The sequence below is a fragment of the Alternaria rosae genome (genome assembly GCF_020736505.1).
Source record: "Alternaria rosae strain MPI-PUGE-AT-0040 chromosome Unknown BKA58scaffold_2, whole genome shotgun sequence".
NCBI lineage: Eukaryota > Fungi > Ascomycota > Dothideomycetes > Pleosporales > Pleosporaceae > Alternaria > Alternaria rosae.
Genome location: NW_025763571.1, coordinates 3,361,671 through 3,383,603, shown reverse-complemented (window position 1 = coordinate 3,383,603; position 21,933 = coordinate 3,361,671). Strand labels below are relative to the sequence as shown.

At 52.7% G+C, this 21,933-nt stretch overlaps 7 protein-coding genes across 7 annotated transcripts; 5 read left to right on the top strand and 2 right to left on the bottom strand.

Annotated features, from left to right (window-relative positions):
- Positions 1-2,619: 2,619 nt before the first annotated feature.
- Positions 2,620-4,062, top strand: BKA58DRAFT_409136 (thiolase-like protein; the record flags this gene model as incomplete). Its single annotated transcript, XM_046172130.1, has 3 exons — positions 2,620-2,753; positions 2,812-3,452; positions 3,518-4,062. 3 exons carry the CDS (start codon positions 2,620-2,622, stop codon positions 4,060-4,062), a joined length of 1,320 nt encoding a protein of 439 aa, XP_046029547.1.
- A 196-nt stretch (positions 4,063-4,258) lies between these two features.
- BKA58DRAFT_436411 (uracil-DNA glycosylase-like protein) lies at positions 4,259-5,239 on the top strand (the record flags this gene model as incomplete). The annotated part of the gene is made up of 1 exon (XM_046173410.1): positions 4,259-5,239. One exon carries the CDS (start codon positions 4,259-4,261, stop codon positions 5,237-5,239), a length of 981 nt encoding a protein of 326 aa, XP_046029546.1.
- Positions 5,240-7,448: 2,209 nt separating this feature from the next.
- Positions 7,449-8,523, bottom strand: BKA58DRAFT_436409 (uncharacterized protein; the record flags this gene model as incomplete). The annotated part of the gene is made up of 3 exons (XM_046173409.1): positions 7,449-7,753; positions 7,806-8,414; positions 8,463-8,523. The coding sequence occupies 3 exons, from the start codon at positions 8,521-8,523 to the stop codon at positions 7,449-7,451; spliced, it is 975 nt and encodes a 324-aa protein (XP_046029545.1).
- A 2,096-nt stretch (positions 8,524-10,619) lies between these two features.
- Positions 10,620-15,771, top strand: BKA58DRAFT_355050 (uncharacterized protein; the record flags this gene model as incomplete). Its single annotated transcript, XM_046168629.1, has 6 exons — positions 10,620-12,262; positions 12,319-12,389; positions 12,439-13,851; positions 13,902-14,107; positions 14,160-14,967; positions 15,017-15,771. The coding sequence occupies 6 exons, from the start codon at positions 10,620-10,622 to the stop codon at positions 15,469-15,471; spliced, it is 4,596 nt and encodes a 1,531-aa protein (XP_046029544.1). The 3' UTR covers positions 15,472-15,771.
- Positions 15,772-16,647: 876 nt separating this feature from the next.
- Positions 16,648-18,093, bottom strand: BKA58DRAFT_398726 (uncharacterized protein; the record flags this gene model as incomplete). The annotated part of the gene is made up of 2 exons (XM_046171503.1): positions 16,648-17,250; positions 17,308-18,093. 2 exons carry the CDS (start codon positions 18,091-18,093, stop codon positions 16,648-16,650), a joined length of 1,389 nt encoding a protein of 462 aa, XP_046029543.1.
- A 1,055-nt stretch (positions 18,094-19,148) lies between these two features.
- BKA58DRAFT_377854 (uncharacterized protein) lies at positions 19,149-20,670 on the top strand. The gene is made up of 4 exons (XM_046169647.1): positions 19,149-19,309; positions 19,385-19,709; positions 19,762-19,967; positions 20,030-20,670. The coding sequence occupies exons 1-4, from the start codon at positions 19,265-19,267 to the stop codon at positions 20,471-20,473; spliced, it is 1,020 nt and encodes a 339-aa protein (XP_046029542.1). The 5' UTR covers positions 19,149-19,264; the 3' UTR covers positions 20,474-20,670.
- A 352-nt stretch (positions 20,671-21,022) lies between these two features.
- On the top strand, positions 21,023-21,892 carry BKA58DRAFT_409132 (uncharacterized protein; the record flags this gene model as incomplete). The annotated part of the gene is made up of 1 exon (XM_046172129.1): positions 21,023-21,892. The coding sequence occupies one exon, from the start codon at positions 21,023-21,025 to the stop codon at positions 21,890-21,892; it is 870 nt and encodes a 289-aa protein (XP_046029541.1).
- Between the last annotated feature and the right edge of the window lie 41 nt (positions 21,893-21,933).

Sequence of the window (21,933 nt, the reverse complement as noted above, 5' to 3'; positions counted from 1 at the left end):
CCGCCACACGAAGTAATCCGGATTAGGAAAGCATTGCGCATGGCACGGATCCTGTAGGAAGCGAAAACAGCAGCAATCACTGGACGTCTGGTAGCATAAGCCCGAAAGCAACGCCGCAGTCGCCGAGATGAGATGACCCGAGTTGAGGCCTAACTGACCGCCTTAAATACCTAATTCGCCGTGTGTAGGTTTCTGCGACACCTGGACAGCTTCGCAAGGGCTCCTGCTTTGTACAAGACCATCCAATATTAGTCGCACATGGTCAGCATCCGACATACAAGCTAGTCCTCTCCTATGGATTACGCGCACACTTTGTTGGCCCCTCTTCGCCGCTTTCGCCGAGCTGAATTGTTCATTGGTACAATGGTTCTCAGGGTCACGTGTTTACGCCCCACTACCCACCTGGGCAGGTACCCATGGATAACGGAAGTCATCGTACGTTCCACCCGTCGATGATTTGGAACCGAGCATCTTTCCCGGGGAAGAGTTCTGTACAACAGACGCGAACCGTCCAACGACTTTAGTACATCCACTACGGTTCGGACCGCGGATTGGCAGCACCCCCGCATGCGGCAGAGCATGCTCAACAATGACAGCGAAGCACGATGATGGCACGTATGTAAGTTTGATGAAGGACCCCATTTCCTAGAAGAGCAGCCGTCGGCGAAGTTCGATGGCATCTGACATGCGTCTACCGTGCCACCTCTAGGTAAGACAGCGCTTACATACGCCCTGAATCGCAATCTGCTCACACCGTAAGCCGCCAATCGATCGCGAAGATGGACACCCCCTCCAAATCTATTTCTCGTCCTCTCTGCCATCGATTGGTCAGGAGCAGGTCTCCTCGCACTGCACGTCACGACTTTTCTCCACCAACATCCATCACAACACTAGCAATAAACACCATGGAGATCTGTCACTCCAGATAGGGACCGTTCCACGCTCTTACCGAGATCCTTCCACACCTTTATCTCGGTATTGAACCGGGTATCGTATCTACCACACCCACGCTTACTCGGGAACGTCCTCTTAGCCTACAACACGAATCCTTCGGCAACTCAAATTATCCTGCAGTGCCGTGGCCCCATCTTACTTCCTGACCACCGCTACACTCCTCTGAAAGTCCAAGGAGATCATCTCCGCCCCAGAAGAGTACTAGAGAACGCTCAAAATAGTGTACTCCGTACCCTACCGCGTGTGACGGTAGTGGCACGACTCCTTGGCGATGTTGTTGAAAGTTGAGAGGCTCGTAAAGTCTCACGCCCACCAGATGGTACACGCTGACTACGCTTACTATCGCCCCAAGGAATGACGGTTCTTCGAACACGGCACGCGTTAGCTGCATGTGTAGTCAACCCATTTCTGTCATTACTCTATCTCTTGGCCCTGACCTAGAGCTAATCGTCAGATCTAGAATCTCGTTGTTCTCCATATCCCGTTTTACGTACTCGCCTCTTCCAGTGGTAAAATGAAAAATAGTCTGCAAGGCGTTGAGTAGCTTGATAGGCTTTCACTTTGCACGCCCCGGTCAGGCAATCTTGTGGCGCTCGCTTGGATCGAGAGATTCCAGGCTAGTATGATGCGGACTTGACCGGTAGTCCATCTTCGACGGTCTTCGTTATCACAAAAACCCATTGGTAGATGATCGGGGCGCCAACACGGCCGAACACGATGTCTGGGGGCCATGTAGGCCAGTGAGATACGCATATCGTCGACTCAAAGGTTCGCTAGCGACTGTGGCAAGCGCCAGCGCCTAGTGCATCTCTTTCTCCCGCGTTCGTTCACGTATGAGAAGCTCAGAAGATACACCGCCGGAGTTCCTCAATGATGTCTGAGCCCGCATATGAAGGCCCAAGGAATTCTGTGTAATTTCTAATTCCCATTTCCATATTTGATCATGGCTGCGTTGTCAAGGGGGAATATTTCAACAAAGAAAATGTCCCGAACGCAGCGGCAGGATCACAGCGTGATAATCGAGCAAAGAAGGACCAGCAATATCTTCCAGCACATTTACATTTACGTATCGAAAAGTCTTGTCTGGATGCCTAATGAGGCTTTGCTTCGCGAGATCACAAGGTTTAGGCACACGAATACTAAGGCTCTACCATTTTCGCCCCGTCAGCGGCGCACTATCGACGGCGTAAATGCTGGTTTCGTGTGGCCACAACGCTCGAGGTCTTTCGAACAGGCCGCAGTTCGTTGGCGAGTGGAACTTGTTGGTGGCATACCAAGTCTTCGCGGGTGTGCTGAGACTGCAGCAAATGTAGCGAGAGCACGCCCATCTCATCTCTTACTGGCCTGCGGTAGGCTATCAATACCTCGCTAGAGGCAGAAATAGTGTTCACTGGACGGAGAAGGCTCATTCGAGTCGTGGATTACAAGGGGGAGAAGCAAGGCCGTAGTATATCAAGTCTCCGTATGGATGTGTTGAGAACTCCGGGTTACGGGTGAGTCAAGAGTGGCGGAGCCTGGAATATACATCGAGAATGGGTGTAGATACGAAGACCGCATCTGCGGTAAGGTGATGGGACGGATGTAAGGACGTAGGGAGTGATAAGCTTACGTCTTCCACGTCGCAGTCGGTTTTGATCCAAGGGGCAAATGTCTTCAGTGAACGGCATGTTACGCAGTAGCAAAACCAATGCTATATACATCATTGGCCTGGGCCATGAGTACCCGCCCCATTCAGTAAGACAGGAGCAATTTGAAGACTTCTTGCAGCGCTTGTACCCCGACGAAATAAGTTCACCAGCGTCAGTCATCCAGTGTCTTTCATTAAAACTATTGGTCCAATGCTAATGGTCTCACTAGTATTCAGAAGCTCATCCAATTCAACAACAAAACTAAGATCATCTCCCGCCCAACTACCCTCAGCTATGCAGGATGGACCAAAGAAAACGCTGCACCATCGGATGTCGACTCCATCTCCCGCATATTCCGAACGGAAGGTGTAAGGCTCGCTACCTCTGCGTGCAAAGAGGCTATGCGAGAAGCTTGCCTTGAGCCCAGCGACATAACGCACACGGTAGCAGTGACTTGCACTGATCAGAGTAACCCCGGCTATGATCTCTTTGTATGCCAGGAGCTCGGACTTCTTCCGAGTGTACAACGAGTGCTACTCCATGGCGTGGGGTGTGCAGGTGGTCTATCCGCGCTTCGTGCAGCCGCTAGCATCGCCGCTGCGGCATCACAAAGAGGCCGCCCGGCCCGAGTCTTGGTGATGGCGTGTGAACTATGCAGTCTTTCTATCCAGGCAGAGATTCAAGCTGCCTGTAAAGACGACAAGCTGCACGTAGCTCCAGCGCTATTCTCAGATGGTGCAGCAGCGCTAACAGTATGCAACGGCCTTGCGCTGGAAGACAAGCAAAAGCCAGTGTTCGAGCTGAAAGAATGGGACAGTGTAGTCGTGCCGGGTACTTCGAGCTACATCTCGTACGATATCGAGAAGCATGGTATGTTCCTGCAACGTCCAATGTTGCGTTTCTGCTGCTTTGAGTCGGTGCTAATATATTAGCAGGCATGATAGCTACTATCAGCAAAGACGTCCCAGGAACAGTCATCAAAGCCATCCTACCTATGTTCGAACGACTCCATGTCACCTCCAATACTACCCACCCCGCTGCATCGGTGGCTCGCAGTACTGCTTCGAACTTCGATTGGGCTATCCATCCTGGCGGTGCAACTATTCTACAGGGGGCCAAGCAAGCTCTGCAACTCACAGACGAGCACATCAGAGCCTCACTCGACGTGTACCATAACTATGGGAATTCATCCAGCCCAACCGTACTCATCGTGTTAGACAAACTTCGCCGAATGGGGGAAGGCAGAGAGAACATTGTTGCGACCAGCTTTGGGCCAGGGCTTACAGTCGAGATGTGCATGATGAGACGATGTCGCCAAAGCACTACGGCACCATCATCTTCAGCTAGCTCTCACACGAAGATGTATACTCTGTGGCTGTCTCTACACTCACGGTTGTCAAAGAGGTGGACCCAGATACAGCCAAAGCCCATGAAGGATATGGAGAGAAGGACGAGTGGGTATACACAAATTTTCAGATAGTAAATAGCAGCGTGACGAGTGTTTTTGAAAATACAGAACGGTGTTGTGAAGGCTGCCTTGCGATCGTGCTGTTTCCAGTGCGCAGGTAAACACTTCGCGCTAGATAAAAGTGGGCCAGATGACGTCAACGCGTCTGAATGTCGAAATGACGCGTCGGCTATGTTCGTTCTCAAGTTTCAGACACAACGCAACGCTTATGGCCCGGACACGCTCAGATCAGCAGCTGAGTGAGCAAGGTGAAGCATCTCCACCAGTTCCGAGCGACGATGATGTCGGAAAACTCGATGAGAGGCTGGCGACATCACCATCCGCATCCTTTCAAGACCGACTGAAGAAGTTCCAATACACAGATACGCAGACGGAGCAGCTTACCACACCAATATCCAGATCGCCAATAATATCTCGAAAGCGCACTAGGACTACTGTGATGGCGGCTGTGAAAAGTGCACCAGAATCCTCCCCACGACCGAAGAAGAAGAGGAAGCCCAGCAAATATGCTGACCCGTCCAAATACGCGCATCTATCCCCGCTGGTCGACATACTAGAGCCTAACTTGATCTGTGTCTTCGTTGGCACGAATCCGGGTGTTCAGACGGCCGCTGCAGGGCATGCGTATGCACACCCCTCGAATCTTTTCTGGAAGCTGCTCCACTCCTCAGGACTTACCGATCGTCGACTGAAGCCTGAGGAAGATCGGAGTCTCCCGGATCTGTATTGCATGGGCAACACCAACATTGTCGAGAGACCCTCCAAAGACGCTGCCGAACTCTCGAAAGAGGAGACTGCGGCAGGTACCGCGAAACTCGACGCCAAATTCCTCAAATACAAGCCAGAGGCTGTGTGCATAGTAGGCAAGGGTATCTGGGAAGCCATCTGGCGGTATCGCTATGGCAAGAACATGGGCAAGAAAGACTTCAAGTATGGGTGGCAGGATGAAGAGCACAACATGGGTAAAAGCGAGGATGGCCAGGAAGAGCGGGATGCTGACGGGAACGTATGGAACGGGTCCAGGGTGTTTGTTACTACGAGCACAAGCGGTCTAGCGGCAAGTCTCAAGCCGGCCGAAAAAGAGGCTATCTGGAAACCTTTCGGCGAGTGGGTACAGAAGCGGAGGGATGAACGGGGTTTTGTACCTCGGTCAGCGGAAGCACTGGAAGCTCGTGATGAGGCGCCGTAACCCCAAGCACTGTCAATTCATGACACCATCGCTGCCTCTCCTTGTAAGAGTCGACGGCGAAACGTATCTCCTGTCAAACGAGCCAAAGATCACGCATGAGGCCCATTTCCAAGTTCCACATTACGACTTCTACAGACTGTTCTGTTTCTTCTTCTGCCGATCCACGCGTAGTCTGACACTACGATATGACGAGCTGTCATACGGACCAACCCGTTTGTTTGGTACTGACAATCCTGGCATCCTATTGCTTGTATGGAGACTGCGCCTCACATGCGCCACAAGAACTCACCGTGCTGTTGGGCCGACCCTTCCAGAGTCCTTTTACTGCCAAGCCGGCTCTCAGCCAGAGTGTCAAACATCGTTTTTCGGACCGCAGACTCTCCACTTGGTCGCCGACGGCTTATTGCCTTGGTGCCAGACGCATCCGCGTCGCTCAACGTCCACGGCATCACCACCGCAGTAGCTTTCGGATCTCTTGATGGTACTTTCGTCTTCGTGTCGAGTTCGCAAGTTGAGTTATGGCAGGAAATCTCGTCGGCAAGATCTCTACAAAGCACCAGCTTCGTCGCTCTCATGCCAAGGATTACTGAGCCACTTGAGTGGTCCGTCTAATATTGCCTCTTGAAAAAGTGGCGCCACAGCTAAGCTATGCTGGTCACTAGCGTACGGAACGCACGGCAAGCTCGCATATGCGCCCAAGACCACCTCACATGTGCGATTTACAGAAAGGTCATTTCAGCTCGCGCTTTTCCCGCACCAGTGGCTGGGGATATCGAGGCCCTGTGTACAAGACGTTTGCGTACTGAATATCAGATTTTCAACAGATATGCTAGCAACACCGCACCACGCAGTAACACAATGTAAACCGCATTTCTCAGTCACATACGCAGAATGAAACGCCGTAAAGTCATGCGCCTTCCGTACCAAGACTTTGCATACGCGTATGACAAGGTTCGTGCGTCTATCATCACAGCAGTGGCTTGCCTGGTCCCACTCTTGCCTCAGTAATCCGAGCAAATACCACAGCTATGTGCCATGACTGCCACACTTGTGGCGCCGAGCAAAGCTCACCCGCAGCTGTCTAAAAGTATGGAACGTATAACGGCATCGACGCGGTGAATTGCAATGAGCATGTTGGGTCGTGCATAGCCTCTTGCGCCCTTTACCTCGCAGATCCGGTGTTGCCGTTTTCCGAACGCAATAGCCAGCGCGTTAAGACGTGTAATCTTAAAGACACGGGTTGGTCCCCCTAAAGTTCCGCTTTGCTGTGCCACACATATCGACTGCCACACTCCTCTGCCACAGCGCACCCTCACCACCAGCCTCTCTTCACTTGCCACACCACGAGCTAGACGCTTCACCAGCCACGAGCCCGCATCTCTATTCCAACGTCAAGTCTACAACACTTGATAGCAAATATGAGCTACCCACCACCTCAACAACCTGGCTACTATGGCCCTCCGCAGCCGGGCTATGGTCAATACCCGCCGCCTCAGCAACAGGTAAGTCTAATCTATCATCAAATTGTCAAATGCAACTTTGAGACAGATCTGGGTGTGGCTGACACTATTCGTGAACTAGATGTATTACCAACAAGGACCACCACCGCCACAAGAGGAGCCCAAGAAGGAGAGGGGATGCTTGACTGCTTGGTAAGTGTTTCCTTTCCTACCGCAACACTGCCTGGGTGTAGAGAATTCGAATTAGTGGAACTGAGCTAATGCAATGACTAGTCTCGCGACCTTGTGCTGCTGCTGGCTCTGCGGTGAGACATGCGAATGCTGCTTAGATTGCCTGGACTGCTGCGACTGCTGCTAGCCACGCTCACTCTAGCTTGCGACACAGTAACGACGGTTTGAAGGGAAGGGGACGACTAGACGCTCACTACATTCTCTCATTGTGAGGGTGCGAATATCCATGGGTTTCGCTGGGGACACAACAGTGAAGAAGTATGGAATAATGGCCTTGGTTCGTCACTGTAGTGACGATGGAGTTAAGTGGTATTGCCTTAGTTTGTACAAATCTGAAACTGTTTTCCTTGGATCCGAGTGAGAGAATCACAAGTTGGCTGATCTTGCACCTCTTCCTTCCTTCTCTGCGCCTCGCTAACAATACTCATGGTTCACAAGTCCTAGGACATATCCATGCTTACGCTTATGAGCTCGCCCCTTGACACGCACCGATCGATCGACAACCGAAAGTCCTGCGTTTAGTCGTCATAGTTCTCTTCAAGTTCCTCCTGATACTCCTCCTGCGCCTCGATGAGCTCCTCGCGCTTCTCCTCCATGGACTCACGGTCACTACTTGAGATGGAGTCACCGTCCGCGTCATGGGTGGGAACTGGGGGAGGCTCTTCAAAAGCCGGGTGGTTCTCATAAGGGTCTGATGGAGGAGGAGCTCCATAGGCGGGATCAGCCCCATAACCAGGGTCAGCACCGTAGCCACCTGCAGCAGCTGCGGGAGCCGCCGCTGGAGGCGCATATGACTGCTGCTTCTCGTCGTCGCTGTCGTCGGCTGAGATACGTTAATGTCGATGCTGCATGTCACATACACAAAAGCGACATACCGAGTTGATGGCCAATGAAGGCCCCGGCTGCGATACCTCCGACACCAGCGGCAGCGAGCATGGCATTAGAATGACCCTTCTTCTTCTCGGCCTCGTTCGTGGCAGCGCCAGACTGGGTGTAGTCGTGTCCTTGGTGGCCGTGGGTGTTGCCGAACAGGCCGCGCTCATCATGACCGCCCGGTGGCATGTAGGGTGCGCCTGCTGCGGGCGGAGCATATGGGCCAGGGGGCATATGCGAAGGAGGGTCCCATTGAGTGCGACCAGTAGCTTGCTCAATGTAGAACCATCGCTGGCTGTTCTGATCCCACTGCTGAGTCCAGCCCGGTGGCATTGGAGGAGGCGCTCCATAAGGCGCTGGTGGACCTGTGGGTGTGGGAGCGCCGCCATAAGGCTGCTGTTGTGGATAGCCCTGAGGTGGGTAACCTTGACCTTGAGGCGGATATCCTTGGGGTGGATATCCTTGACCTTGAGGAGGACCCTGAGTCGAATAGCCATGACCCTGGGGGGGATAGCCTTGGTCTTGGGGAGGGCCGCCTTGTCCACCTCCATAGTAGCTATCAGAGAGTGCACGATCACCAGGGCCAGCACCGCCAGGAGCAGCTTGAGAATCTTTCCAGATAAGCAATTAGTCTCTTTATTTGTTGTGGGTTTACTCACCGGCTGGCTTCTTGTCGTCGTCATCCATGAGCTCCTTCATCTTTTTCTTGAGGAAATCCATGGCGGTTTGTTACCTGGCAATTGTGTATTTGTCTGGTGAGAATCTCTAAGAGCACAGTATGCGGGGTAGTAGGAAATACAGAGAGAAGCAAGTTTGGAGCTGATAGTATGCGCGGGGCGCGACAGGACTTTAAAGCAAATCGATCTGTGCACAGTCCGTTGCCAGTGGGGCATCTCAGCACCCCCGGAGCGCACTGCCCCAGTTGTCTTTGAGCAAATCACTCATGCTGTACATGCTTGGCCAGATGGAGATGGCATGAGGGGAAGCAGCACGGCTTCGAGTGGAGGGGCATGTCGAAGCTGACCACTCTACTAACAGGCGGGCAGGAAAAGTGGGGTGATGAACCAGCCTGATACGTCTGGCGGCTGGCCGGAGCTCCATGGTTTGCAAGAGTGCGATTAGTGAAGCTTGGCGTGGATATATGAGGGCCGCTTCCCTACGCGTTCAGTGTCGGGTCGTGGAGACGTGTTCATTGACCTCATGCGATGACAAGTCGAGCAGAAATTTTGATTGATGGCAGTCCCTCAATTCCTTCTTTTCTGGATCTGATCGCAGTAATCGACTTCAGTTGAGTGTGAAATTTCTGCTCCAGTACGGAAGCAAGGGATCGTTATCGATGGGCGTGGTGTACGGCGTAGTGTGGCTGGCATTGGCGACGCATGCGCCATTAAGGATGCCCCGCCACGGTGGCTAAATTATGAGGCAGTTGCAGCCGACACGACTCGTGCCGCTATTGTGCCACGATATCTGCAAACAACAAGTGTCGCATGCTGCATGATGTCACTGGAGAGTACGATAGTCTTAGCCATGTTGCACCGCCGCGCATGTCTGAAAACGCGTCGTTGCGAAAGCGGGTGGTGGCAGGCGATAACGGCGAGGCCTTTGGATGTCGATGGAGTGCGACGAATCCAATGACAAGAAGAGATGTGCTACATGTGCAACTAATCTAGGATTGCAGGGCAGCTGACTTGGGTAGCAACGGTGATGCGTGCGTATGAATGCGTCCGGTACCTGGAGGGAGTGCCAGCCTGTCACGTGATGATGACTCGAGAACATGAGGTCGGCCCGGGCCCGGGCCCGGACGCGGAACGGTGCGCGCACGTGGGAATAACGCAACGACAAGCTCACCCATGGTTGAGAGGTACCGAGAATCAACCGGGACCTTGTCCTGTACGGTTGTCGCGTCTGTCGCGTTTGACAACCAGGTGACTGGCAGGTGGTGAAGAGTAGGGAAGGCTTGGTGTTGTTAGGGTAGGAGTACTGTGAACTGGCAGGAGGTAGCAGCGAAAGGAAGAAGCGGCCAGTACAGATCTGCGGATGGCGGGATACAAACATCTATTATTGTCTGTCTAAAAGCAGGCATTAAGCCTACGAAAAGCAAGTTCACAATACCCAAGATCTTGAGCTTCTTGAAGTTTTGGTTGGGATGAGTACAAATAGATGGTCATGTGTTGACTGGATGCGGGTCTGAGGCTCGAGTCTAGACCCGTCAGATCCATGACGTCGGGACCAGCCCAGTCGCGAAAGCAGCGGTGCACTGACGGGACACAGCATTCCCAGCTGCTCCAGATTGCACAGACGGGCATGTCAGAATGCCATGCACGGCGTCATAGCTGTCCATGGGCGTGTCGAATGTGATGGTAGCCTAAAAAGGATGGTGAGAGCGATCTCGATGGCGATGGACTGGTCAGGTTGTTGCAGGGAAGACCAAGCGCCAGCACAAGCGCGATCTACAGCTCTGGACGCTCCCGAGGTCCTGTACGCTGGCTGCACCAGAGCGACGGCTGAAAACAAATGTGCAGAGCGTCTGTCTCCATCACCATGATGCCCTGAGGACACGACACGCATCGCATCCCCACCGTCATCGCTACCGTCGCCGCGCAGCTGCATACTGACCTGCCCAGCCTCGCCATCGCGAAAGCCGCCCGACTGCGTCCGCCGTTCCCTGGTGTCATCGACTCGGCCCCTACGCGGTGAGACTGCATGCTAGATCTCGAGACGACGCTCCACCACACCGACCTTTGACGTCGCAGCGTGACGTGCGGCCGCCATCAACGGCTTTCGCCCTGCCTGCCGACTCGCATCCCAGCATTTCTATGAGGGAGCCGCGGTCCATCTTCACAGGTATTGACACGGCGACGCCTCACGACACCACGCCCGAGCAGCGCAGGCTGAAGTTTGCCCTGTATCACGAGCCAGGTCTCGTTACGTCACCCACCACCCCGGGCCCGCCCATCGCCCTCGACAAAACATCAAACTTGCCCGTACTGCAGCCCCCATGGACTCCCAAGTTGCCGCTTGACCATCGCGACTGCAACCAACCCCCGGCTTCTGCGCCGCTCCACAGCGGTCGCCCGCGCAGTGGGAGCCAGACTGTACGAACACCGCCTGCCGTCATTGGCATAAAGCGCCCTCCGCCCCCCTTCATCGACGACGCACTCGCGCCCGCATCGCCGCGCTCCCAGGAACCCGCGAGCGAGCCCTTGCACAAACGCCGAAGAGCGCATCCGCGCTCGCGCTCGCGCCACTCGCTCGATCACTTCGTCTTCTCCAAAAGCGCCCACTTTCGTCTCGACGGCCAACCACCCTCGCCTCTGTTCTTCTCCTCGCGAAACACCCGGCCACAGCTGCCCGCACGCTTCTCAAGCTCCGAGGCCTACAGGATGCTTAGCAAGACACGCGAAGACAGTGGCATCAAGACCGTCACACTCGCAAGGGGCACTTTCAGCGGCCTCAGCCCATCAGGCCCCTCGGGCAGTGTTAGCGGGCGCACATCAGAGCGTTCAAGCCTGCCGCCTGCACTATCGCCTGATTCACGCGACAAGAGTGACCCGTTGCGCGTACTGGGGTCCATTGGCATAGTCGAGCTGCTCGAGCAGGATGAGCGGCCAACCTTCATCGTCGACACGGGTGACTTCGCAAACTACATGCCCGAATCGTCCAGCTTTCAGATACTCTTCTCCAACAGTGCCCTTCGTCTGGACTCTTCCATTTGGGAGCTGGTAGCTGGCAAGCCGGCTAGCTCTCCATCTGACAATGACATGGCGCATGCGACACAACAATTTCGAGGCTGGCTGTTGAGTACTGTAGTCCAGGGTGATGGTTTCGGAGCGAATCCTTCCCCGGTAGAACATGGTGGCGTCGTATGGACGTGTTACACTTTACGGAAACGGCTGCGCGTCGTTTCTGGTACCGTGTCCGCCCCTGCAATGGTCCTGCCTGCTGTAGACGGACCCAACGATTTTGCTATACCTTCAACCTCGTCCGCAGGCCTGGGGTCTGGAGCCAATGGAGATGCCTCCGTATCCTCAACACATCCGGACGAACTGCAAGATTATTTCGGGAGCACCATCCCTACAATTCCTCTGGGAGAACCAACGCCTCCCATCTCCGCGCCTCAGCCTGAACCAAAGTACAAGAAGTTTGTCGACAAAGGCAATAGCATGATTCCAAGACCGTCCCAAATAGATACAACGTCGGTAGAAGATTCCTCTTCCTTTGGGAATGAGTGCGTATTGCGAGCTCACACTGCAGGCGACGTTGACCCGTTCTACAGAGAAAGTAACGCTCATCGGAATGAACACCATGACATGGGCTTCTTTGACTGGACCAGACTTGCTATATCGCCCTCTCTTCCTAGACATATCCAATTTGCCCGCTCAATTGACTGGGCGTCTACACCTTTGGGTCCAATCGAATACTGGTCCAACGACCTTCGTGCAATGTGTAATCTCATAATGTGAGTTGACCCAGTTGGGTGCGGCATACTTCACCTCAAATTCTAATGGCGATCAGGGCGAGCCCTCACCCTGCAGCTATGTACTGGGGAGAAGAGCTTGTGGCTATCTACAATGAAGCCTATATTGGTAAGTCCAGGCGTACTACGATGTTGACATCAATTAACATCTCGATTAGGGCTCGCAGGGCAAAAGCATCCTGCTCTCATGGGTCAAAGTTATAAAGTAGCTTGGGCAGAAATCTGGGATGAGGTCAAGGGAGTATTTGCAAACGCTCGTATCACAGGGCAAGCAACCATGAAGGACGACGACTGCTTGTTTATGAAACGCAGCGGCTTCCTTGAAGAAACGTACTTCTCGTGGTCCATCATCCCAATGGTCGGCGAAGACGGCACGGTCATGGGTCTTTACAACCCAGCTTTCGAAAAGACACGGCGGAAGATTGCGGAAAGGCGAATGCTCACTCTCCGCGAAGTCGGCGAACGGACCGCCACCGCTCGGGAAGTGAAGGGTTTCTGGGATCAAGTGCTATTAGCACTCGCCGAAAACGAGTTCGATACCCCGGTAGTTATGCTCTACAGCGTAAACGATGAGAATGATAGTGACTCGTCTTCCTTGCAATCCAGCAGCTTGCTTGGCTCGAAACAGTGTTTCCTCGAGGGCTCGCTCGGTGTGCCAACCGGCCATCAAGCTGCCCCTGACCACATTGATTTGAAAGAAGGACAAGAAGGATTTGGTCCGGTTTTCCGCGAAGTCATGAAGACCGACAAGCCCGTGGTTGTTAGCATCGGATCGGGCGACCTGCCACACGCCATGATGGACGGACTCGAATGGCGAGGTTTTGGAGACCCCTGCCGAGACGTGGTGATCTGCCCGATCCATCCCACGACAGGTGAAAACATACTTGGCTTCTTGGTCATGGGCATAAATCCGCGAAGGCCTTACGACGACGATTACAACCTCTTCATCCAGCTATTGAGTCGCCAACTTGCGACCTCTCTAGCTTCCGTCGTTTTGTTCGAGGAAGAAATTCGAAGGGGGCAGAGGGCAGCCCGGCTCGCAGCGGAAGATCGTTACAATCTCTCTACACAGCTTGCTGCACGTACACAAGAAGCCAGGGAAAGCGAGACGAGATTTACGCGGATGGCTGAATTGTCTCCTGCAGGTCTCTTCATTGCTGACCACGTTGGGCGCATAACCTACTGCAACGACACGTGGTATGAGATTGCGCGAGTGCCAAGAGAGCCGGAGATGACCGACAGATGGATCGACTATGTCAAAGACGAGGATCAAAACCTAATTCTTGCGCACTGGAAGGAACTGGTCAACAATACCACTCCTATCAACATCGAGTTCCGATTTAAAGCGCCTTGGGAGGACCGCAACAGGAACAAAAGTGAAACGTGGGTCTTGTTCCAGGCTTACCCCGAGAAAGATGAGGATGGGCAATTGAAGAGTGTTTTCGGAAGTATCACAAACATTTCTCCACAGAAGTGGGCCGAGGGGTTTCAAAAGAGGAAAATGGAGGAAGCCGTTGAGCTCAAGCGACAGCAGGAGAACTTTATCGACATTACGTCGCACGAGATGAGAAGTGTGATACTTCCGTGTACGAAAGTTCTTCTTATACTGACTACAATTTAGATCCCCTCTCTGCTATCCTACAATGTGCCGACGAGATTAGCACCATCCTGGGCGATTTCAGAGCTTCAGGCTCCAACGTCATTGATGAGACTGTTGTGGCCGATTCGATAGACGCGGCGCAGACGATTGCTTTGTGCGCACAGCATCAGAAGCGCATTGTAGACGACGTCTTGACACTATCGAAGCTCGACAGCGCAATGCTGATGGTACGAACATGACGTTCCAAATTCGCGACATCTTTGCTAACGAGTGCGTCAGGTAACACCGGTCGACGCTCAACCACTACAAGTCGTACAGCGCGCCCTGAAGATGTTCGAAGGAGAAGTGCAAACTGCTGGGATTCAGATGGAGTTTGTCCTTACCGACTCGTTCACCAAATTAGGTGTCGATTGGGTAAAGATTGACCCGTCTCGAGTTCTCCAAGTTCTCATCAATCTCACCACCAACGCGATCAAATTCACTACCACCGAGGAGATCAGGACCATCAAAGTCGTATTATCAGCATCGAGAGACCGACCCTCAGCGAGCGATCATCCCACCGTTAGCTACTTCCCCATGCGAGCCAAGAGGACCGACCAAACTTGCGGTCCGGACTGGGGCGATGGTGAAGAGATCTATCTGGAATTTGCGGTGCGAGATACAGGCCGAGGTCTTACGCCGGAAGAAAAGAAGCTTCTCTTCCAACGCTTTTCCCAAGCAAGCCCTCGAACGCACGTCCAATACGGCGGCTCAGGCCTTGGTCTATTCATTTCCCGCGAACTGACTGAACTCCAGGGTGGTGAGATTGGCGTATCTTCTGAAGCAGGTAAAGGCAGCACGTTTGCCTTTTACGTCAAGTGTCGGAGAAGCAGCGAGCCACAAGAAGCTCTCGAGGTTCTTCCAACGCCATCCATGTCCAGGAAAGTTTCGAATGCGAAGGACAAGGGCAAGAGGGAGTTGCCCGCGCCGTCCAAGATTGCGACTAAGATAAAAGACTTTGCGACCATGCCTGCCAAAGATAGCGTTGCCTCAAAGGCGAAGCCAAAGAGGAGAGAACTCAAGGTTTTGATCGTAGAGGATAACCTTGGTACGTTTGAGGTTTTCCCTGCCGATCTGCTCCCACTAACACATTACAGTGAACCAAAAAGTACTTCAACGGCAGCTTCATAATCACGGCATCCAAACGACCGTCGCGAACCACGGCGGCGAAGCGCTCGAAGCGCTCAAGGCGTCTACCTTTTGGGCCGAACCCCAGCAATCTCCTTTGGCAGAAATATCGGTAGTGCTCATGGACAAAGAAATGCCAGTCATGGACGGTCTACAATGCACCTCTCAAATCCGCTCTCTCGAACAGCAAGGCAAACTCAAGAGGCACGTTCCGATCATCGCAGTCACTGCAAACGCACGCAGCGAACAAATTGCAACATTGCTGGCAGCAGGCATGGACGACGTCGTCAGCAAGCCCTTTAGGATCGGCGAGCTGATCCCCAAAATCGAAGAGCTAGCAAGCAAGTTTGGTAACAAGAAAATACCAGACGAAGTCTCACTCGGCATTCCTATCGGGCCGAGCGAGAAGCCGTATGGCGTATGAAAGAGATGCGTTACGATGCAAGTAATTCGGATGATGAAAAGAACGGTCATCTCAAGCACTATGGTCATGACGGCGGGCATGCGTACATTCATGGCGCTAAGGAGTCAAATTTGCATGAAGCGGTATTACTAACATGTGCTTTGGCATCAGTACGTCTGTTGTCTTTGTTTACTCTTACGGTTTGGGTCCATTGGTAAATATGCATATGGAATATACCCCAGGGAGGTTCAGGGCGTTGGTAAACGGATGGTATATACGCATGTCAACTAGATAGTAAGTGCAATGGATAATGAATACTAGGTGTTTGAATCTGTGATTGAGGGACGTGACCATGGGAGTTTGAGGGCTAATGTAAGCATGCGTAGCATGAGCCACTGGATTGCTACGACTAAGCTGCTTACCAGCTCACAGCTAACTCAACACAATAGTTCCACTCTCTACCTAGGTCCCCATCCTCACCTACTGCCACCCATGTATGGTAGCCTATACCTATCCCACTGACCTCCACTACCTCTATACCAGTGATCTGTACCTCGGTTTATACTGCTATCTAGGTGATATTGGCCCTGATCACCAAAACATGTAGAGCGCATGCTTGGTATACGGCAGCAGCCATAAGCATCGGGCTGTTCAATGGGGGCGAGATCGAGGCCCCCAATGGGTAGGTCATGTCGGAGTGTAACGCCGTATGGTTGATTCAACCTTTCGCCTTGTGGCGGATAGTAACCTGAGGGCATGGTTTGTTTGGCGTAAGTGCTTGTAGAGAACTCTCAAGGATGGCAGTGAGAGGCGAGGCGGTACAATGATATGTAGGTAGTTTAACAATGGGAAAATATTGCTTCTGCTAGCGTAGATACTTGGGTTGAGCGTGTGGTATGACTTTCCTGTATGCTGCGTATTGTTATTGGTGAGCATGTAGTTGCGTGTAGCGGTGGAGACTTTGTACTTTGGAGCTGTGATTGAACCTGCACTTGATGGGTCAGAGTGCTTGATAAAGGGTAAAGGCAGTGAACTCTATCATGTTGAAGGGACAGCAACAGGCACGCATACTCAGACTCCGCGACGGCGTATCGAAGAATGTGTAGCTATTCTCAACGTTTGGTTGCATACATGTGCTTCTCTTTCCATCCTTTTTTCGTCTTGTTCACAGATGCCGCAAAGAGTGCTTTGTACCACCTATCGTTCACTCTCCGCATTCATCCATTTCTCCTCCTTCTCCCGCATCAAAGCACTGTCGCAGTCGTTAAGACCCCTCGTCAATGCTTTACGGTGCGATTGACTCATTGATGATGAATTTGCATCCTCTGTGAGCGCCTTCTTAAAGTAGTCCCCCATATGAAGAAGCTCAGCACTCTGCCAACTATCATGAAAGAGCCTCTCTCCTTGCCATGGCGGTCGCCGTGCGCGAAAGGCCATGTCTTTTACTTTCCTCAAGTTAGCTTTCTTGTCTTGCTCAGCGGCAGCTTCTCCAGCTCTCTCAGTAAGCACCTCGTCTTTCTTCTCGGATTCCATGTCCAAACCCGCAAACTCCTTTTGGAGCCGATCAACAGTCGCCCAAGAGGTCTTGGAATGACTAGTATCGTCTTTCTCGTAGCCCTCTGGACTCGCCCAGCGTGAGGGCGCATAGAAACGGGAGCTTCGACTGTAAGAGGGGCGTTTACGGCTCCGCTCCATGATTGTGTGCTCATGGTGTGACATCGTCGTGGCTGGAGTGTGATCGCAAGGGAGAACAGTGGCTTGCATGTCAATGCTGACCGATTTGCGAGTGTGAGAATCAGTCTGTTGGAAAGAATCAGCTGCTCCGTTAGCCAAACACAGCAAAGGGGATATCCTTACTAGTGTCATGTCCCTTTTGAGTAAGCTCTTTGACTTGTTCATGGCTTTTGCGACAGCTGCTGTAGTGGCGCATCTGCCGTCTTTCACGAGCGTGTCGAAACGGTTCCTAGGTGTCGAACTCGGATCTGCTAGCCTATTGTTGACTCCCTCCATCTCTTTCAGAGTCACCTGGTCGGCATCCAGCGGTCCGTGCTCGTCTGGGAACGAATTTTCGATCGGTTGAGACCTCCTCTTCCACATACGTTTAACCGTCTCCCAACTGCCCTCAGAATCTTCCCCCTCCTTGGTTGTAGGCTCCGAAACAGTCTGCGTGATCTGCGATCGTGATATCAATTCTGTCTCATTGGGAGTGAAATCTTCCAGATACCGACAGCCAGGCACCTTCCAGCATTCGTCTCTTGCCAGTTCCCAGAGATACAGCGCCTCGTCGACTCCCCACTCCTCTGCCATGTCGGATTGTTCATCTCGTAACTTCTCCAGGGTCGCAACGAGTCTCCAACAATCGAGTTTTGCCCTCTTCCACCGACTCGTGCAATCTTTGTGTGACATCCAACTTTGGTCATCGACACCATTCGTACGCAGCTCTGGCCCTGCCTTTGAGGATTCGAAGATACCACCGCGGCTAGCTAATGCAGATTTCGCGGCTCTTACTTCACTGATGCGAGCCTCTGTGGTGCAGACTGCGCAGACGGAAAATGCTGACTCGAAGATAAGATTCGGTGCATAAGCATAGTTGTGCTGGCATGGTTGTTGCATCGAAGCTAGTGTCGGAAACTGCGAGGCCATGTCGACGCGATTGGGAGCTGTGTGTCCTGGCAGTAATCCTAGGTCTGGCCAGTAAGTAAATTGTAGTACTTCGCGCGGATTCGATTGCGACCAGCGGTTTAGGAGCGAGAGTTGATTGTCGCCTAACGAGTTGTACCGACCCAAAAGTATGCGAAGGACATTCGTTCGTGAATAGGCAACTAAAGGTGTTCAAAACCACGTCATTAGAGAAAAGCTATATATCTGTATCGGAGGTGAATAAAGAAAACAGCGAAGAAAGAATCGTAGTTGTGAGATCTGTCGCAGCCGAAATGACATAGTAGGGTCCGACGGTCACTGTGAGCTGGCTGGGCCGAGCTTCTCCCCATTCACTCATCGCCAGGGTCCACTCTGTGCCATCGAGGACATATGGTCTCTAACGTTGCAGATCCGATTGCTCGCTGTTCCTGCCCTCTATAGGCTTCTGAGGGGCGATGTTCAGAGTGGCCAGAGTCGAGAGGTGTGGATTCAGATACACTGCGAGAGCGGCTGCCACATTGTGAACAGCACAATGCGACAATGTCTAACCTGGTCCGTCCGGTATGATTGTTGAACGCGTAACGCGCTCAGCCTGAACGGATATTGTGTTAATGGCGATTTTGATAGAGGCATCCGCGAACATGACGCGACAGGTCCGGGTTACGTGTTGGGGCGTCTGCGATGCGATGCCTCGCCATAACGCTTGCATTGCGATTGTCCCGCATAGTTGACAGGATACCCGGAGGCCTTGTCAGTCAGCCTGTCATCGCGAGACAGCTAGCGTATATATTGCTCAGTGCACTATGAGCTTAGTGCCGCGCATTGTGCTCATTCCTCAAGGTGCTGAAGAAACATGCTCAATCTGTCACTGATTAATCCCGAGCGGGGGCCGCCTTTCTCTGCCTCCACCATGGCTGTTGTTTGAAGGCAGGGTACTGCCGTACAGTGTTCCGTCGACGTTTTCAGCGACCTTCAATCAGATACGATGAGCATAGCATGGACTGTTGATGGGTGTTGAGTTCGGACGGGCCGGCAAAAGAGCGATGACGTTTACTGCTTGGCGCTAACGTACGATGAGCTCCGTCGTTAGCACCTGCACCCGGATAACGCTTCTTCTTCCAAACACCTCAATTCTGTACTCATTCCCCTTCTCATCATACCAATTCGTCTTGCCATGTTTGCTAGACAGGTATTCCGCCCAGCCAGGACGCTGCAACAGGTATGCGCTCACATTTCCGTCAGATTTGAGATTACAAATCGCCCAATCTCAGTTTTGGAGGTTGACAGAAAATAGCAAGTCCGCCGTTACGCATCCGAGGCGCCCAAGAGCGGCAACAATGGCATTCTCTACACGGGTATCGGCGCTGCTGGTCTCGCTGGTGCCTACCTGTACATGAGGGGCGGCGACGCGCCGTCAGGGCAGAAAGGCAATGCGCCGCCCTCAGAAGAGGCCAACAAGATCCCCGCTTCCACCGGCTCCGTCAAGAAAGCCTTCACTGGAGGCGACCAGGGCTTTGTGTCGCTTGCGCTGGAGAACATCGAAGTCGTCAACCACAACACCAAGAAGCTCCGCTTCAAGCTGCCGGAGGAGGACATGGAGAGCGGATTGCCTGTCGCATGTATGTCTATCGGCAGAATATCCCAATCACCGCACATGCTGACTGAATACAGCGGCTGTTATTACCAAGTACAAGGGCCCCGAGATGCAGAAGCCAGTTATCCGACCCTACACCCCGATTAGCGACGTGGACCAGAAGGGCTCCGTCGACTTCATCATCAAGGCCTACCCCAACGGCCCCATGTCTCAGCACATGCACAACATGGAGCCAGGCCAACGGCTAGACATCAAGGGTCCCATCCCCAAGTTCCAATGGAAGGTACGACCCTCCTCGATATCTCAGTCGTGAAACAAGCACTAACATAGGTTTTCCTTTCACAGCCCAACATGCACGAGCACATTGCCCTAATCGCTGGTGGCACCGGTATCACACCCATGTGGCAAACCGCACGACACATCTTCCGCAACCCCGAGGACAAGACCAAGGTTACGCTCATCTACGGCAACGTTTCCGAAGAGGACATACTGTTGAAGCGCGAGTGGGAGGAGTTGGAGAACACATACCCCCAGCGCTTCCGCGCTTTCTACGTTCTGGACAACCCGCCTGAATCATGGCAAGGCGGCAAGGGACACGTTACCAAGGAGCTCTTGAAGACTGTTTTGCCTGAGCCCAAGGAAGGCGACAAGATCAAGCTGTTCGTATGTGGACCACCAGGCATGTACAAGGCTATCAGCGGAGGCAAGAAGAGCCCGTCCGACCAGGGCGAGCTTGACGGCATGTTGAAGGAGCTTGGCTACAGCAAGGACCAGGTCTACAAGTTCTAAACGTATGTAAATATAGAAGTGTACGATACCTGATAGTCTCTACCATTAAATGTATTTGCAAGAGCGAATGTAGACATATAGAGACGCGACTTTCACTATCCCCGGCCCAACATCTGCTTCCATATAATATCGCGGAGACGGCGAACAGCACTATGGCCAAATCTATCCGTATCACGAATACGCTCACCATAAAGGGGAGAAAGTCGTTCTCATCGAACCTTGATGCGTCAGCTTAGCTGACTATAGCATCAGTCGGTCTATTTTCGCTTACCAATGATTGGGTCGGCGCCAGCAACCGTGGGTACCTGACCTGACCAAATCATGACGTTTGGAAACAATTTCACACGAAGGATGTCTTGCAGACGTAAACAACGCCTGCTGCCGACATTGCCGTGCAACCTGAACCTGAACAAACTTTTGTTGTTGCGTAGGCGCCCATTGGTCCAATTCATTGACGACTTGTACCTGTATCACGACTTCTACCCGTCCCAGAACAAGTCTTACCAAGCATTACTAGCCTTGTATCACCCAGGTGACAGGAGCTGCGAGATGGGTGTCACAGTATCCCATACAGCCTTCTCCCCGCTATCTATGGTATCGACAATCATCGGCTTCATTTCCTTCACCTTTACGCTCGCGACCTTACTCAAAGTCTCCTGGTCAAACCTAGCAACCTTTAACGCCGCGCCAGAAGAGATCAAAGACACCTTATCAAGTCTGAAGCAAGGACTATTGGAGGAGAGAAGGCATTTGAGAAGAGTGAGAAAGAGACTGAGGAACGTAAGGAGAGATCAAAGCCACGGCCCTAGCGCACGAAGTGATTCCGAAGAATACGACCGTGGGGAAGAAGGTCGAAGAAGAAGCAGACGAGGGAAGGGAGGCCACAAAAGGAGGACAATGCACTTCGACCGCGATATGCAGAGTATGCGATCAAGCGGCGAAGCAGAAGCATTAAGCGTGATGCGTGTCACCATCCGCGACCTCATCCAAAAGTTCCGAGACCTCGAGTATCCCTTTCTCAAACCGGAATACCAGTCCCAGGACTCAGCGCAATGGTCCACTCAATCTTCGCCTTATCCATCTGAGAGATCGCCATATGCAGCGCAATACTACCCGCACTCCGATGATGATGATGATGATTCTCCCTCAGCTGGTCACATGCGCAAGAGCAACCGTCTGGGTCTGGAATACGCCAACTGCGATCTTCAACGTCGCTGGCTATGGGTGCGCCGGAAGGCCGATGTGATCAATCTTAGTACAGTGCTAAGTAGAGTAGAGGGTAGACGGACGGCGCATGAAGTGGGCGAAGTGTTCAGTATGGTGTCGAATATCGGCAGAGATGTTGAAGATTTGAGAGGGGTACTTGAAGGGGTGGAGGCTAGATTGAATAGGGTTGTGGGGATAAGACGCGTAGATTAACATAAGAGAAGATCGGAAGGGACTGTGTTGGAGAGATAAGA

Bases quoted from the DNA above. Each gene is read 5' to 3' on its own strand.
- BKA58DRAFT_377854 (XM_046169647.1), top strand. From the start codon at position 19,265: ATGTTTGCTAGACAGGTATTCCGCCCAGCCAGGACGCTGCAACAG. The intron at 19,310-19,384 runs GTATGCGCTCAC...GACAGAAAATAG, and splicing joins CAGCCAGGACGCTGCAACAG to CAAGTCCGCCGTTACGCATC. The intron at 19,968-20,029 runs GTACGACCCTCC...TTCCTTTCACAG, and splicing joins TCCCCAAGTTCCAATGGAAG to CCCAACATGCACGAGCACAT.